This window comes from Myotis myotis, unplaced genomic scaffold, assembly GCF_014108235.1.
Source record: "Myotis myotis isolate mMyoMyo1 unplaced genomic scaffold, mMyoMyo1.p scaffold_m19_p_5, whole genome shotgun sequence".
Classification (NCBI taxonomy): domain Eukaryota; kingdom Metazoa; phylum Chordata; class Mammalia; order Chiroptera; family Vespertilionidae; genus Myotis; species Myotis myotis.
This window is the reverse complement of record NW_023416357.1, coordinates 40,274,225-40,291,657: the sequence shown is the minus strand read 5'-3', so window position 1 is coordinate 40,291,657 and position 17,433 is coordinate 40,274,225. Positions and strand designations below refer to the sequence as shown.

General features: G+C 38.6%; 1 protein-coding gene across 1 annotated transcript in view; it reads left to right on the top strand.

The window, feature by feature from the left end:
• ANKRD31 (ankyrin repeat domain 31) overlaps window positions 1-17,433 on the top strand; it is a 139,147-nt gene that overhangs the window by 21,636 nt on the left and 100,078 nt on the right. Inside the window, exons 5-8 of the mRNA XM_036311078.1 lie at window positions 4,251-4,256; window positions 4,751-4,821; window positions 11,209-11,252; window positions 13,953-14,510. Coding sequence (XP_036166971.1) covers window positions 4,251-4,256; window positions 4,751-4,821; window positions 11,209-11,252; window positions 13,953-14,510 — 679 coding nt within the window. The remainder of the gene's footprint in view (window positions 1-4,250; window positions 4,257-4,750; window positions 4,822-11,208; window positions 11,253-13,952; window positions 14,511-17,433) is intronic.

The window sequence follows — 17,433 nt, the reverse complement described above, 5'->3', positions numbered from 1 at the left end:
GGCAGATGCTCAATACAGGAGCTGCCCCCAGGCCAGCCAAGGTGGGTGCCAGCGCGGGGGGGGGGGGGGGGGGGTGTGATCACCCCGCCGGTTGCCCTACAGATGGGCCCTGATCACTGACCAGGCCTAGGGATCCTACCCATGCATGAATTTCATGCATTGAGCCTCTATGTGTTATAATGTAACACAATACAAAAAGTTCATTGAGTTTGATTCAATATCTACATTTTCAGTTACCTTTAAGGAAGTTATTGCTTTTATTTTATCAAAAAAGGCTATTAAAATACTCCTTCCTTTTTCTTTTTTTTAAAAAATATTTTATTGATTTTTTACAGAGAGGAAGGGAGAGGGATAAAGAATTAGAAACATCGATCAGCTGCCTCCTGCACACCCCCCACTGGGGATATGCCTGCAACCAAGGTACATGCCCTTGACAAGAATCAAACCTGGGACCCTTGAGTCTGCAGGCCGACACTTTATCCACTGAGCCAAACCGGTTAGGGCCTCCTTCCTTTTTCAACTGCATGTCTGTATAAGATCAGATTTTTATTATATATGTCAAACAAAATATATGGCAAAAGAGTGAAAACAGTCTTGGACTGTGTTTCTCAGTCGTTGGAGCGTCAGCCCATGCACTGAAGGGTCACAGGTTCGATTTGTACCTGGGTTGCAAGTTCCATCCCCAGCCCTGGTCTGGGCATGTGCAAGAGGGAACCAATCAATGTGTGTCTCTCTCAGGTAGGTCTCTCTCCCTCTCTCTCCCTCTCTCCCTCTCTCCCTCTCTCCCTCTCCTTCTCCTTCTCCCTCTTCCTCTCTCTCTCCCTCTCTCCCTCTCCTTCTCCTTCTCCCTCTTCCTCCCTCTCTCCCTCTCTCCCTCTCTCCCTCTCTCCCTCTCCTTCTCCTTCTCCCTCTTCCTCTCTCTCTCCCTCTCCTTCTCCTTCTCCCTCTTCCTCCCTCTCTCCCTCTCTCCCTCTCTCCCTCTCCTCCCTCTTCCTCTCTCTGTCCCTCTCTCCCTCTCCTTCTCCTTCTCCCTCTGCCTCTCTCTCTCCCTCTCTCCCTCTCGCCCCCCCTCCCTTTCCCTGTGCTTCCCTCCTTCTCTTCCACTCTCTCTAAAAATCAATGGAGCCCGGCTGGTGTGGCTCGGTGGTTGAATGTTGACCCATGAACCAGGAGGTCACAGTTCGATTCCCAGTCAGGGCACATGCCTGGGTTGTGGGTTTAGTCCCAAGTAAGGGGCATGCAGGAGGCAGTCAATTGATTCTCTCCCATCATTGATTTTTCTCCATCTCCCTTTCGCTTCCTCTCTTTGAAATCTATAAAAACATATTTTTAAAAATCTATGGAAAAAATATTGAGTGAGGATTAACAAAACAAGATTAAAAGGAGTAACAAATATGAGATAGTAGCTTACATTAAAGAGATTTTTATTTTATTTTAATTTTTTATTTTAATTTTTTTAAATTTTTTAAAAAATATATTTTATTGATTTTTTACAGAGAGGAAGGGAGAGTGATAGAGAGTCAGAAACATCAATCAGCCGCCTCCTGCACATCCCCCACTGGAGATGTGCCCACAACCCAGGTACATGCCCTTGACCGGAATCGAACCTGGGACCTTTCAGTCCGCAAGCCGACGCTCTATCCACTGAGCCAAACCGGTTTCGGCTATTTTATTTTTAAATATATTTTATTGATTTTTTACAGAGAGGAAGGGAGAGAGAGTTAGAAACATTGATGAGAGAGAAACATCGATCAGCTGCCTCCTGCACACCTCCTACTGGGGATGTGCCCACAACCAAGGTACATGCCCTTGACCAGAATCGAACTTGGGACCCTTCAGTCCGCAGGCTGACGCTCTAACCACTGAGCCAAACCGGTTACGGCATTAAAGAGATTTTTAAAAATGTGAAACTGTCACTTTTCTCACTAATTTTTTCTATTTTTGAAAATATCATTTTCATAAAATATATTAACATAGCACTAGATTATTACTGTTACTTTTAAATTAATGGTTATTTTAAAATTTTCTCCATTTTAATTTCTCGCATGTAAATATAAATACAGTAGGTCCTCGGGTTACTTCGGAGATCCGTTCCTACGGCACGACGTAACGCGATTTTCGCTATAAGTCGGAACCCACCTACTTAAGCACCTATGTTACTCACATGGGAGCACATACACAGAGTGATGAAGTGAAACAGTAAAAAAAACTTAAAAGAAAGATAATTTCTGACCTTTACTTGTGGTAAATAAATAATAAAAAACATAAAGCACATATGTCAAAATGATGGAACTTTTTTTTAAATATAAGTACTGTAAATGGGATATGGCAACGTAACCACGAAACAACGTACGTCGAGTCCAACGTAACTGGAGGACTGTCTGTAATTATAAATTGCATAAACAAAAACTCTTTGGATTTCCCGATAATTTTTTAAGAGTGTAAAGGAGTCTAAAATCAAAAAGTTTGAGAATTGCTATTTTCAAAAATCCTTTTTACTGAATATATTAGCAATATAAGTTCAGAAACAGAAAAAAAGAAAAGACTAAAGAAGACTAACATAGCATCCATAATCTCACTGCCCCAAAAGAACCATTTGTAGATAGTTTTGTATCCTGTTTTTAAATTTTAATACTTTATCATAATTATTTTCTCAATATATTTTATAAACATGAATTTTAATGGTTTCAGTGGTTCACTGTATAACTTGACTGTACTATAATTTAATCATTCCTCTACTATCAGAGATGTACATTGTTTGCCGTCTTGCCTAATATAAATAATTATTTTTTAATAATTTAGATGAAAGTTTGCTCTATTTTTGGACTTATGTCTTAAGTTCTCCTTAGTAATTAAGGAAAAAAATTCTGTTATTGACTCAAACTATGGTTTTATTTTATTGTAAATCAGGTTGTTCTCAAAGAATAATGTTTTTTGGGGGGAATCAGCATTAAGATCTATTTGCCTCATAGAATTATTTTATATGAGCAGTTTCATTTCCATTTTCAAGATAGCATATATTGATTATTTCTCTTTTTAGACAGGAGAGAATGTTCGATTTATTATTCTTGCATAGGATTAAAGTAGATATGTCTGGTGCGTAAAAACTACTCTTAAAACAGCTGAAAATAGAGGCTTTTCTCTTTCTTTAAAATATGTTTTTACTGATTTTAGAGAGAGAAGAAGAGAGAAGGAGAGAGAAACATGGATTGGTTGCTTCCCCATTTGGTTCAGGACCAAACCCACAACCTGTGCTGTGATAAGGAATCAAATCACAACCAACTGATCCTTATCAGTCACAGCCCAGGCTTTTCTTTTCCTTTTCTTTTTTTAAGGAAGATATCTTGATTGAATTTGTGTAGTAAAGTAGTTGAGAAAAAAAGGATTAACTGATTGCTTTTCTTCAGTGAACTTTTAATGATCCCAGGCAGGTGATCACAATTGCAGATTAAGAATGACTTATTTTAGCTATTGTAAATTGTGCTGCTATGAACATAGGGTGCATATATCCTTTCTGATTGGGACACAGCCTAAGTGCCCATCAGCAGATGAGTGGATTAAAAAACTGTGGTATATCTACATAATGGAATACTACACTGCTATAAAAATAAAGAAATTTTTACCATTTGGATGGTAATTCTTACAGCATGGATGGAACTGGAGAGCATAATATTAAGCGAAATAAGTCAGTCAGAGAAAGATAAATATCACATGATCTCACTCATATGTGGGATATAATGATCAACATAAACTGATGAACAAAAATGGATCCAGAGTCAAGGTGGCACTGAGCAGACCATCCAACCTCGAGAGAAGGCAGGGGAGGGGGTTAGAGATCAACCAAAGGACTTGTTTACATGCATATTAGCATAATCAATGGACACAGACACTGGGGTGGTGGGGGCTTGCCCTCGAGGGTGAGAGTGGCGGGGGGGGGGGGGGGGCGGTTAATCGGGGAAAAAAGACATAATACTTTAAACAACAACAACAAAAAAGAATGACTTATTTTGCTTTCAACCTCTCCCTTCAGTATTTCCTATCTTTTCTTTGCTATCTTTTTCTTTACTGTGAAATACAAGAATTATAAATCATGTCATAAGTCATTAGTGACTTTCATTTACATCTTAAAGTATAATGACAAACTTTCAGTGTATTAGATAGTCAAGCTACATAATTCAAGAGCAGGGTTTCTTTTTTCCTGACCCCATCACCCCTTTTTGGCAGACAGTCATCTCCAAAGTTACTTTCAGAACTAAGTGTAGTTTAACCTGTTTATACCACTGAAGTTCGCCCATTAAATTTTCAGCTCCCTCTATGCAAGCACTTGAAATATTTTATTTAAATATATTTTTATTGATTTCAGAGAGGAAGAGAGAAGGAGAGAGAAATAAAAACATCAATGATGAGAGAGAATCATTGATTGGCTGCCTACTGTATGCCCCCTACTGGGGATCAAGCCCGCAAACCAGGCATGTGCCCTTGACCAGAATCGAACCCAGGACCCTTCAGTCCACAGGCTGACACTCTATCCACTGAGGCAAACAAAATAGGGCAGCACTTGAAATATTAATGTTAACAAATTGATAGTAATTGTAAAAGTGATTGGAATAATGTAGCAATAAAAACATCCTATTTTGAAATTCCTTTAAATGAAGAAAATAATTTAAATTGTATTTGAATGAGAAAGTGTTTCTTCTTTCCATTTAAAAATTTTTATTTCTTTATTAATTGATTTATGCTTTAAAACCAGAAAAAGTTGTCCAATGTTCACTGTGTCATTTCCTGAAGCTGAACTTTCACTGAACCACGAAAGCATTCAAGGTATGTTTTCATGGGTAGAGTCATATAAAGTAAATTTGTCTTAGTCTAATTAGATATATTTATTTACAACTGGGCTAGTCTAGTATATATTGCTACCATGCATTTTCAAAAATATTGATTTCAGAAAGGAAGGGAGAGGGAGAGATAGAAAACATCAACGAGGATAATCTTTCATCGACTGCCTCCTACACACTCCCTACTGGGGACCCAGCCCACAACCACCAAGCCTCATTGTCCGCGTAAAAAATATTTTTAAAAAATGTTAATAGTGTACCAAATAGTCCCAATGCAAAAAGAAAAGCAACTATAGTAGAGTGTTTAAGACTTCTTAATGACTTTAAGAAATAGGAACCTGTTAATACATGTACTTTTTGTTTTCTCTATTAAATACGTAATGTTTATAAAGCATAGGATATTTTTGTTTGTCACTGTGTAAGTAGAGAAGAAAGAAAACAGAATTGTAAGTCAAGTTGTCCTGGGATAAGAACTGTACCAAGAAAAGGGAAGACCACATAGCATCAGCAGCCACACATAAAAACATGTAATAAGTGGGGTCTAATTAAGGCCCAAGATGGCAGACTAACTTGATATTCAGTTAAGGAGACTTTTCTACACAGATTAGATCCCTCATCTCTTAGGAAATTAAAGCCTTAGATGGTCCTGCTAGTCATGATAAGATATTAAAATTGCAGGCATAAATTTGCAGTGATGCTAACAGAATAGGTCAGTATATAATAATGATAGCACAAAAGCTTTTGTAACATTGTCCACGTAAACCTTAAAGGTAGCATTCTTGGGCAAAACATTAGATCATAAAAAATAACCTTTGTGAAGTTTTTTTTAAAAAATTAAATCTTTATTCAGATTATTACAGTTGTTCCTCTTTTTCCCCCCCATAGCTCCCTTCCACCCGCGGTTCCCCTCCCACCCTACGCCCTCACCCCCCCCCCCCACTGTCCTCATTCATAGGTGCACGATTTTTGTCCAGTCTCTTCCCGCACTCCCACACCCCTTTCCTGCCCAAGAATAGTCAGTCCACTCCCTTTCTATGCCCCTGATTCTATTATAATCACCAGTTTATTCTGTTCATCAGATTATTTATTCACTTGATTTTTAGATTCACTTGTTGATGGATGTGTATTTGTTGTTCATAATTTGTATCTTTACCTTTTTCTTCTTCTTCCTTTTCTTAAAGGATACCTTTCAGCATTTCATATAATCCTGGTTTAGTGGTGATGAACTTCTTTAGCTTTTCCTTATCTGTGAAGCTCTTTATCTGACCTTCAATTCTGAATGATAGCTTTGCTGGATAAAGTAATCTTGGTTGTAGGTTCTTGGTATTCATCACTTTGAATATTTCTTGCCACTCCCTTCTGGCCTGCAAAGTTTCTGTTGAGAAATCAGCTGACAGTCGAATGTGTACTCTCTTGTAGGTAACTGAGTTTCTTTCTCTTGCTGCTTTTAAGATTCTCTCTTTGTTTTTTGCTCTTGGCATTTTAATGATGATGTGTCTTGGTGTGGTCCTCTTTGGATTCCTTTTGTTTGGGGTTCTCTGTGCTTCCTGGACTTGTAAGTCTATTTCTTTCACCAGGTAGGGGAAGTTTTCTGTCGTTATTTCTTCAAATAGGTTTTCAATATCTTGCTCTCTCTCTTCTTCTGGCACCCCTATAATTCGGATGTTGGTACGCTTGAAGCTGTCCCAGAGGCTCCTTACACTATCTTCGTATTTTTGGATTCTTTTTTCATTTTGCTTTTCCGGTTGGGTGGTTTTTGCTTCTTCGTATTTCAAATCTTTGACTTGATTCTTGTGATCCTCCGGTCTGCTGTTGCGAGTTTGTATAATATTCTTTATTTCAGTCCGTGTATGCTTAATTTCTAGTTGGTCCTTTATCACAACATTGAGGGTCTCACTAGATTTCTTGAGGGTCTCATTAAGTTTATCGGCAGTTTCTAGAAAATTCTTGAAAAACCTTACAAGTGTGGTTTTGAACTCTATATCCAATAGTTTGCTTTCCTCCATTTCTGTCATTTGTGTCCTGTTTCTTTGTCTCGGCATTTTTTATGCTTCGCTGTGTTGATAGAGTGGCTTTCTGTGCCAAGTGTCCTATAGGGCCCAGTGGCTCAGCCTCCCCAATTACCTGAGGTGGACACTCTTGGTGCACCCTCTGTGGGCTTTGTGCACAGTCTTGTTGTAGTTAAGCCTTGATTGTTGTTGTAGGTAACACTGGGAGGAATTGACCTCCAGGCCAATTGGCTGTGAGAATCAGCTGTGTCTACGGTGGGAGAACTTCTGTGCTGAAGACACCCTTCTGGGGCAAGACTTGCTTCAGTGGGGCTTTGGTGCTCACTGAGTCAGCCCCCTGAGTATGTCCTTTATGGAACTGAGGAGTTGTAATCTGGATGGTCCCACTCTGACCACTGGGTACACTGGCTCTTGGATCTAAGGAGGTGCTAATCTAGCCTCTGCCTGAGGCTACCCAGCAGAAGCCAGCTGTAAAGCAATGCCAGTTGCCCTGGGGCCTTGGGCCAGCTGCAGTTTGTTAAGTAATTTTCAGATTACAAAGGGCCGGGCCTTTCATATGCAAAAGCCTCCGTGTATGGCTTGGGCGGGGCGGGGTCCCAGGGGATCAACAGGTTGGGCAGAGTGAGCAGTATGGCTGCTCTCAGTCCTGCCCTCAGAGGCCCCGGCAATCGCTGTGAGCGCCTCTGAGAGAAAGCTGCCCTCGAGTTCTGACTGATGCCAGACAGTCCAGTTTCTCCCTGTATGAGTCTGGGTCCCCAGAGACTCGCCCGGAACTGGAGCTCAGAGCTTGAGACTCCCTCCTGATTGAAAAAGACAACCGTGTCCTCAGCCGCCAGCCCTCTCTGCATGCACCTCTGTACCTCTGTATTTTGCTTCCGTACTGCGCCTCCTCTGAGTCTCGGTATGCTTTTCTCTTTCCTTCTTGTTGTAGAATTTCCACTCAGCCAGCCTTCCTGTGGTTCTGGATGATGTCCGTTCTGTCTTTTAGTTGTATTTTTGAAGTGGTTGTGCGAGGCAGCAATCTCCGATGTTTACCTATGCCGCCATCTTGGTTTCTCCCCTTTGTGAGGTTTAAGTTTATTAAAGTAAAGTCAGATAATTGGCTGTTCAATTTTGAATTGTCTTGAGGGAAATGTCTTATGCGCCAAGAAAAAAAATCAGTCAATAACTTCAATCATAAGAAAGCATAGTAACAGATATAGAAATAATGTAGAATGAATTATACCAATGTATTGTTATAGAATTAAGTTAAGAGTACTAATAAGTTTTATGGCCATTGTATTCATGTGTGTTTTGTCTAATTGTTAATATGTTTGAAATAGCAAACATGTTACATTTGTAGTTTAAATTATTTAAGGGAATTTAAGTTTGTAATTAATGTTGAAATATTAAAGAAACAGTAGTTTTCAGATTAAACAGAAGTTTAGTAAATTGACCATTAAACAAATATAAATACAAATAGTAATGGATGTTTCTCTCCAAGTATAAAAGCCTTTGTGGTTTTTCAGATGTCTAATCAATAGCAAATAGCCTAATATAATTCAGATTATGCCAAACATGCCCTCCAAATGTGGTGAAGACCTACTTAGCATCTTTTACAAGATGCAATTTATAGATAAACTGGAACAATCATGAAGCTACAGAGGTACCATAATAGAGATTGAAGTCCTTTTTTTATGTAAGTACTAGAGGCCCAGTGCACGAATTCATGCACCAGTGAGGTCCCCCAGCCTGGCCGGTGGGATCAGGCTGAAACCGGCTCTCTCAGATCCCCTGAGGGGTCCTGATTGCAAGAGAGTGCAGGCTAGGGCGAGGGACCCCACTGGTGCTCAGTTGGGGCCAGGGAGGGATTTGGGAGGTTGGCCAACTGGGGAGGGACCACAAGAGGGCTTGATTGGCCAGCAGCAAGCTAACCTACCAGTCAGAGTGTCTGCCTCCTGGTGGTCAGTGCACATCATAGCAACTGGTCGACTGTCTGCCCCCTGGTGGTCAGTGCACGTCATAGCGAGTGGTTGAGCGGCCTTAGCATATCATTAACATATTACTCTTTGATTGGACAACTGGATGACCAGACACTTAGCATATTAGACTTTTATAATATAGGATGTCTTGAACAATTTGAGAGAGAGGTGACATGGATGATAGCATGCCTTGGGTATTCCTTTCTCTCCTTTGGATTTTGATCATGATAATGAGGGTCAGCAATAGTTAGGCAAAAGATCTATTCTCATTTTTCTCATACTCGGTCCCAGAAAAACAGGGTTTCACTATGCCCTGCATTTTCCACACTTCCAACTTCCTACTCATTTGTCCTTCTGAGAGCCGTTATACCTTATGATGCTATTGGTATCTGCACTTTTGCCACACGAATAGCATCATAAGGCACTCATTGAACTTCTGAGTTGCAAGTATTTTACTGAATGTTCCTTTAAAAGTGCCATGGGACTTTTAACTTCAGAATTATAACTTCATGGTGTTCCTTGATGCCATGAAGCTTCTGTGACTTGAGACTCAGAAATAATTCCCTTCCCTTCTGACACTTCATTGCAGCTCCCTCTTGCCTTTACTCTTCACAGTGTTCAGAACAGGAAGCTCTTTTTGTTACCATCGTAGACTGTGGGTTAATTTACATATAAAGAAACGATTACATTGTTAGATAGTATAATTGACTCTGTTCTCATACAATTCCATCTTCTCCCTCCCGATTCAGAGTAATTCTAACCAAAATAAGTAATTGATCTTTAGTAAATAGGATAACATTGGCCTTAAAATAGTTGGTTTATAAGTTAAAATTTAGTTCCTCTGAGCATGTTCTTTTCATTTGGCACTTTAGACTTTATTTCCTATACAGTACATTTTATCTTTTCAAGTGATAAGTAGAAAATCTTTTAATAATTTATTAAAGGAGAGACAAGAACTCAAGAAAAATACTTTTTTTATTTGTGAAAACTTAAGTAAATTTTGTTGCTGGAAAATGAGAATTCCTTCTAAATGTGTTTTTAAATATAGTAGTCAAATTATAATAATACACTTCATTACATTAATTTATCAAGTTTTAAGAATAGTAACTATTGGCATAAAAGAATGATCATTTTTATATTGAGGTGGTTAGAAACAACATAAAAGATGACTGAGATTCTTTCTTTACAATTCAGAGAAGGAGGAAGAGGATGAACTCTTTTTCTCTTTTTGAACTCTAACCCCAAAGGATTTGAGAGTTTATTAAAAACAAAAACCTCCTTGCAAAGATGATTGAAGATGTATCTATTGTTTTTAAAGTGTTCCTTTATTGGTATCACATTTTAAGCAACCAGTTATAAAATTTTAAACAAAGATATTGATAGTGTTAGATATCATTATTGCTTGGCACAAAGGACTCTAATGCAAGGATAAGAAATGATTTATTAAAAAAAAGAAAAAGAAATGATTTATTCTTATGACTTTTTGCTCATCATTCTTCGAGGAACTGGAATACCATGATATTAATCTTCCTAGCTGATTTTCATAGCTTTTCCTCTTCAAATGGCAAAGGTGAAGCAAATAATAATAATTATAGGTTTTTGCAGGCTGTAAAGCTCAGTGAGCATATAAGCTCAGTATGTTTATTTCCCCCCCTGAAAAACCTGTCTTGCTTGTGAGGATGCATTCTGAGGTTTGGTGGATAATTACTTGCTTACACTCTAGGTCTAGATATTGCCTAATCAAAAGAAACCAAAGTAATGACTCAAACATATGCCAGTGAGCCCTGAATTCCTGCGTAAGTGTGTCAGAGTGGCAGGGCCTTGCTGGTGCAGGTTGGAGGCAAGAGGGGAAATATCTCTTTTCTTGATCCTCTTTAACTTGGTGTGAATTGCTGTCAACCAGCTCATCTCAGAGGCAGCAGGCCAGGTGAGGAGTTGATGGTGAAGGCACATTTAGGACAACCTCCTGACTCTACATGGGGCATTCCTTTTCATGCTTAACTTGACAGCATGAATTTCTTTAAATTATATTACCTGTACTGGATAAGAACACTCAGAAAGTAGATGTGATTTTTTCCCTTGTAGTTATAAACAGTTAGAATAGCTCAGCCAAAATAGAAAGGTTGGCTTTTAGCTAAAATAATTCCAAATAATTATAATTTTACTTGACTTCATGTAAAATATTTTTAAAGAAATGGCAAAATTTTCTTTTATAAACTTTATTGGCAACATAATGATACTTTTATGTCAAATTGGTATAATATTTAGAAAATATTTGAAATGTTACATATATTTCTGAGGGAGTCATTTCAAGTTATATGATTAAGAAATGCCAGGTGAGGGTACGTATGGTTTTAGTACTTTAATAAAACTGGAATGTAAACATATATTTTTCTCTTCTAGGGCCTAAGGCTGAAAATCCTGAAGTTTTGCCACACCCAGCAAAGGTTGGTCTACATAACTGAGATGAAGCATGGAGATCAGAGGTTTAGATTTTTTTTAAAAAATTATGTTGATTAAAGCCTCAAGCCCATCTAGGCTCTTCCTTGGTCAATACTACTATACCTGTACCTTACTTGATCTCAGGTGTACCTTACACATTCCTGCTTTAGGGACTTGTTCAAGTCAAGAACCCGGAAGCAAGAGAAAGAGCATAAAATTTGGAACCAGATAGGTGTGCATTCCAAGTGTGTTATTTATATGTGTAGAATTCCACTTCATAGTGGTATGTGTAGATACCCATTTCACAGGATTGTGAAGACAGAGCAATGATAGTTCATGGTGTCTGGACCTTAGTTGGTGCTTAATAATATGTGTTTCTCCCTTATTTCACTCCTTCACAATTTTTTTTATTTCAGGCTCAAGTCCCTTTTCCTCTGGCTCTTTCTCAGATAATTCTGTTGATCTTGACCAAATTGCTCTCTCTTTAGCATTCGTTATTCACTGACTATATCAGTATTTCTTAAGCACTTGCATCCTATAAAATTAATAGATCTTTTGAGAAAATGGATTTTTTTGAACAAAGAAGTTTGGAGAACACTGTATCCTAAAGTCTCAGATTTATAATGTGCATACTATGAAAATTCTTATGGTAAAGAAAGCAAGCATTTTTAAAACAATCATGAAAGCTTGCTGCAGACTCCCTCCTCTTCCCTTCTCCAGAAAATGATCTTGTAATACATTAGGCCACTCTGTGGTTTATGCCATTCATTTGAGTTCATACAGTATTTTTGACATTATTTATACTTTATTTTATCTTATGTACTTATGCTTTTAATCTTCAGTTAGAAATTAAATTCTTTTAGGGCAGTGTCTAATATACAGGGTGTCCCAAAAAATGTATACAAGCTTTAACAGCTGATAGTTCAATTGATGTTTCTTTCTTTTTAGATTTAACGAACATTGCCTTTATAGTTATTCAAAGTGTGTATACTTTATTACATCTATGGCTTTGGATTTAATAGCTATAAAGATTTTAAATAGGAGAGAGACCTTGAACTGTGACTTTAAGAATGGATAGGATCTGGTTCTTGAATTCCTTCTAAATTCCTTTTATCTTTCAGAGAAAATTATAGTTTGCATTACTGCTAAATAAATATATCTTCTTTTTTTTTTTTTTTTTTTTTTTTTTTTTGCTTAAAGTATTACAAAGGGTATTACATATGTGTCCATTTTATCCCCCCGCCCTAGACAATCCCCTAGCCTCCCCTATCCCCCAATGTCTTATGTCCACTGGTTATGCTTCTATGCATGCATACAAGTCCTTTAGTTGATCTCTTACCCCCCTACCTCCTGCCCCGCAACCCTCCCCGGCCTTCCTGCTGCAGTTTGACAATCTGTTTGAGGCAGCTCTGCCTCTGTATCTATTATTGTTCAAAAGTTTATAATGGTCTCTATTATCCATGAATGAGTGATATCTTCTTAAGCTTTGTGTGTTATGTATGCAAGAAAATAAATTGTGGCAGGTAGAAAAGGAGGAAAGGGAATAAATAGTTTTCATTTTTCTTTTCAAATCAGAATATTAAAGGGCTTACAATTTACAATTCATTTTATCAGAGTGGTGTGGCAATGGAAGGTGGATTCAATTTTTAGGAATAGTACATTATTGAAACCCATTCTGTTATTTAAGGTCAAGCAAATAAATGGTTTTTAGTATTGACAAGAAGTTCAGTTCCTTTAAAATACTGAGAGTGGTTTACTTTAATGGCTTATAAAAAATTTGAAAGTACTTTCAAAAGAGGAAGTCTAATAACATTTTGAGCATTAGAAATACTTGAGAATGGGTGTAACCTATTAAGGTGATGATTTTGAAAAATAATAACCATTCAGAAATATAAGTTTTGTGTTTTTTTGTTTAAAAAATTCACAACTCAGAATCATTTATTTATAGGCAGGGCTCGTAACATTTACATAGAACTGTGCCCTCATTTCTCCTCTTTGTTCCTCTGACCTGTGTTTTGGCTTTTTTACTTCACATTTATATATTCATAAAGAGGTGGGAAATAAAAAGAAGATGAAAGTATACCAATTTTATTCCTGGTTAATAATTTTTTAAAAATTCAATAGGTTTATGACCAAGTTTTTTATTTTTTTTATTTTTTATTTTTTATTTTTTTATTATTAGTTAAGGTATTACAAATGTGTCCACATCCCCCCCATTAACCCCCATCCTCCCCCCCACACACAAACTCATGCTCCCATCCCCCTGTTGTATGACCAAGTTTTTGACAACCATTAACTGCAGTGAAATTTTGAGATAATCTGTTAACTATCCATGCCATCTCTGCTTCTTCTTTTAGCACAGTTAAACTTAGCTGAACAGATAAGTTGCCATCTGTAATTATGGTCCAGCCAATTTTACCCTTGGTCTACTTTTGTTTGTTTAGCCATTTGCTCATTAGTGATTTGGTATAGGAAAGTAGTATAGACTATTTTTATTTTTTAAAATTATTTATTGCTTAAAGTATTACAAAGAGTATTACATATGTCTCCCTTTAGACTATTTTTATTTATAGAAGGGGAGGAAATTTGTTAAAATTTTTTGGCGATAACTTACTGACATGATAAATTGGAAAACTATAAAGTTTTCATTTTAAACACTTCTTTGTATATACTGTACTGATGGAATTTCTTTTTTGAATACATAGGAGCTAAATGCAGACAGAGATTCTCCTGAAATGAGCCTTCTCTCAGGTACTGCTATTAAAGTATCTGATATGGTTGCTGTCAAGGAGAATTCGTTAATAGAGCCGCAGAAGATCTTAGCAGCACCAAATGTATTTTTTGAGTCTGGAAAGGAAGTCACATTAACCATCACTTCTGAAGAAACCAAAGATGAAGAAAGCTCTGTTGAAACTTTTGTTTCTGCCTTAGAAAAGTTAATGACATCACCAGCAAGCACTCAGGAGGAGACATTGTTTGGAATAATGAATGATATTGAACCTAGAGAGTTGATGAGCCCATTGAGCAACTCTTTGAATTCGCTATCAATACCTTTGACATGTCACAGAGATTTACTAGAAAACACAAAGGATGATGCATTGCCAGCTGAGTTGTTAGCAGCCATAAACACATTGTCAGAAGCCACGGTAGGATCCATTTGTCACAGAAAAGAGGGAGGCAGCAGTCTCAGTGCTGGAAATGAATGTTTAGGAATAGAGCCCAACATGTCTCAGACTGATGAAGATTGTACACAAATAGCAGAGGTGAATTTTGAGTCTCTTTGTTCTACTCCACCATATGAACAAGATTCCAAGTTAGCCGAGCTGCAGGACAAGCATCCTTCAGTGCAGCAAGTAAGTGCAAGCATGAGTCTGATTTTGCCTTTTATAGTGCCTTTTAAGAAGTCTTCATTGCCCATATACTTTATTTTAAAATTAAGCCTTCTACACAAATATCAACACTCAGAAAAGACTTTTTGACTTTGAAGCATAGTGATCTATTTTTTTTAATTTTAAATATATTTTTATTGATTTCAGAGAGGAAGGGAGAGATAGAAACATCAATGACGAGAGAGAATCATTGATTGGCTGCCGCCTGCACGGCCTCCACTGGGGATCAAGCCCGCAACCCTGGCATGTGCCTTGACCGAGAATCAAACTGTGACCTGGTTCATAGGTCGACACTCAACCACTGAGCCACATCAGCTAGGTTAGTAATCTTTTTAGAGGTTCCTAGGGTTGAGTTTTCAAGGGGGCAAAAGTTAAAATAGATCAGTTTCTCCCCAGAAGACCTGCAAAGACATGTCATTAGATTGCTTACATACAGGAAAGAGAGAATTCTTTACCAGAATTTTCCCTATTACCTAGGAAAGTCACTATGTCTACCTGGGTGCACAGTGGAGATGAGATACTTAACCCTAACAGGACATAAATATATGTAATTGGGCTGCTAAGAGAGGGAAAAAGTATGCCTGGCTTCAGGAGAACTTTGCATTCTGTGTCTGCGGATACTTCCAGGTGTCACAGTGCCTACAGTATCATGCCTGGAGACCCTGCAGTGGCCTACCACTTGCCAAGTCCCTTTTCCTTGTTGACAATTAAAAAAAAAATCATTACTGTCTTCCTGATTAAAATAGTATTATATCCTCATTATACAAAAATTAAGCATTACAGCAATACATAATAATATAGTCTCCCACAATTCCACTTTCCAGAGATAATCACTATTAACAGTTTAGTGTATCTCTGATTACTTCTATGCATAGTCTGTATAATTTTATGTAAATGGGACTATAATACATATAATGTAAACATATAATTTGTTTTTTAAATTTAACAATAATCTTGGTTATCTTTCTGCCTCAGCAAATGTAGCACACAACTTAAATATTTTTATTTGCTGCATGTCATTCTACTGCATGATTTGTGTGTGTGTGTAATTTATTTCACCGATTCACTAATTATGGTTATTTGGATTATTGTTCTTTATTTTGGCTATTATCAAAATGCTCCTGTGAACATCCCTGGGAAGATTTAAATAACATGATACTAAGGTCATACTGCAACATACATACCTAGGATAAAAGACCACATGTAATTCTGGTAAAAAAAAAATCTCAAAACAGACATAATAGGACTAAAAATTATTCAGAAAAAGAGAAACTAATCACAAGAACATGGCATGAAAATTAAAACATTAGCGTATTCTAATCTGAAATGAGGTAGTATGAATAACATGTAGGAAATTATGATTGATATTGATAGAGTAGGCATGACCTTAGCAAGTCTTCAAGAAAAAAAACTTTTTAAAAGTAGAAAGAAGAAATCTTTGAATAATTGCTTGAGTTTGCTAATTTTCTTTTTTGATTAAGGCAGGGGTCCTCAAACTTTTTAAAGAGGGGGCCAGTTCACTGTCCCTCAGACCGTTGGAGGGCCGGACTATAGTTTAAAGAAAAACTATGAACAAATTCCTATGCACACTGCACATATCTTATTTTGAAGTAAAAAACCAAAATGGGAACAAATACAATATTTGTATTTGCATGTGACCCACGGGCTGTAGTTTGAGGACCCCTGGATTAAGGTATTACTTATGTGTCTTTATCTCCCCATTGCCTCCCTATCCCTACTCATGCCCTCACCCCCCTGGTGTCTGTGTCCATTGGTTAGGCTTATGTGCATACATACAAGTCCTTTGGTTGATCTCTCCCCCTTACCCCCACCCTCCCCTATCTTCCCTCTGAGGTTTGATGGTCTGATCGATGCTTCTCTGTCTCTGGATCTATTTTTGTTCATTGGTGTATGTTGTTCATTATAGTCCACAAATGAGTGAGAACATGTGATATTTATCTTCGTCTGACTGGCTTATTTCGCTTAGCATAATGCTCTCTAGTCCATCCATGCTGTAGCCTGTTTGTGCAATGAGTTTTGTCCCAGTGACATTAAATAATCATTGTTGATTATTGGTTGTTTATTGAATATTATATTTATCTAGGGGCCCAGTGCACAAATTCATACGCTTTGAAAGGAACTGTGGGCCGTGAGGCTCCTGTGGGCACAGGGGCGGGTCTCGGCCCATCCTCTGCGCCCCCACCCAGCCCTTCACACTGCAGCCCCCAGTCCCCTGTCTGCTGGCAGCCTTGCTCCTGCCACTCCCATGTGCTGATGGCGCTAGCCCCACTCACACCCATTAATGGTGTGGAGTGATTTGGACCAGCGCCAGTGCCATCAGTGGGTGCGAATGGCGGCAGCCAGCCCCGATCACCCTGCAGGAGTGGGGGGTGTGTGTGTGGAGTGGGGGGTGTGTGTGTGTGGAGAAGCCCTGAGGGGCGATTGGGGCCATCAGCTGCCGCTCGCACCCGCTGATGGTGCCAAGCCATCGGGTCCAGCGCTGGGTGCCGGCAGCAGGTGTGAGTGGTGGCTCCAGTGCCGGCAGCGGGTGTGAGCGGGGCCAGCAACAGCAGCAGGTGTAAGCGCTGGGCGGGACCGCGGTACATGGAAGCAAAGAATTTTCAGTAACCACCAAAGGCTCGCCCTGATGATAGCGATTGACGCCCTGCCTTGGTCTGGCGCCCCCACTCACCTGTTTTACCATCCTGCTGTGGCTAATGCCCACTATGTTTCGCGCTCTGCCGCCTGCTACCGACGCCTGTCATGTTCTGTGTGTGCCCCCTGGAGTCAGCGCAAG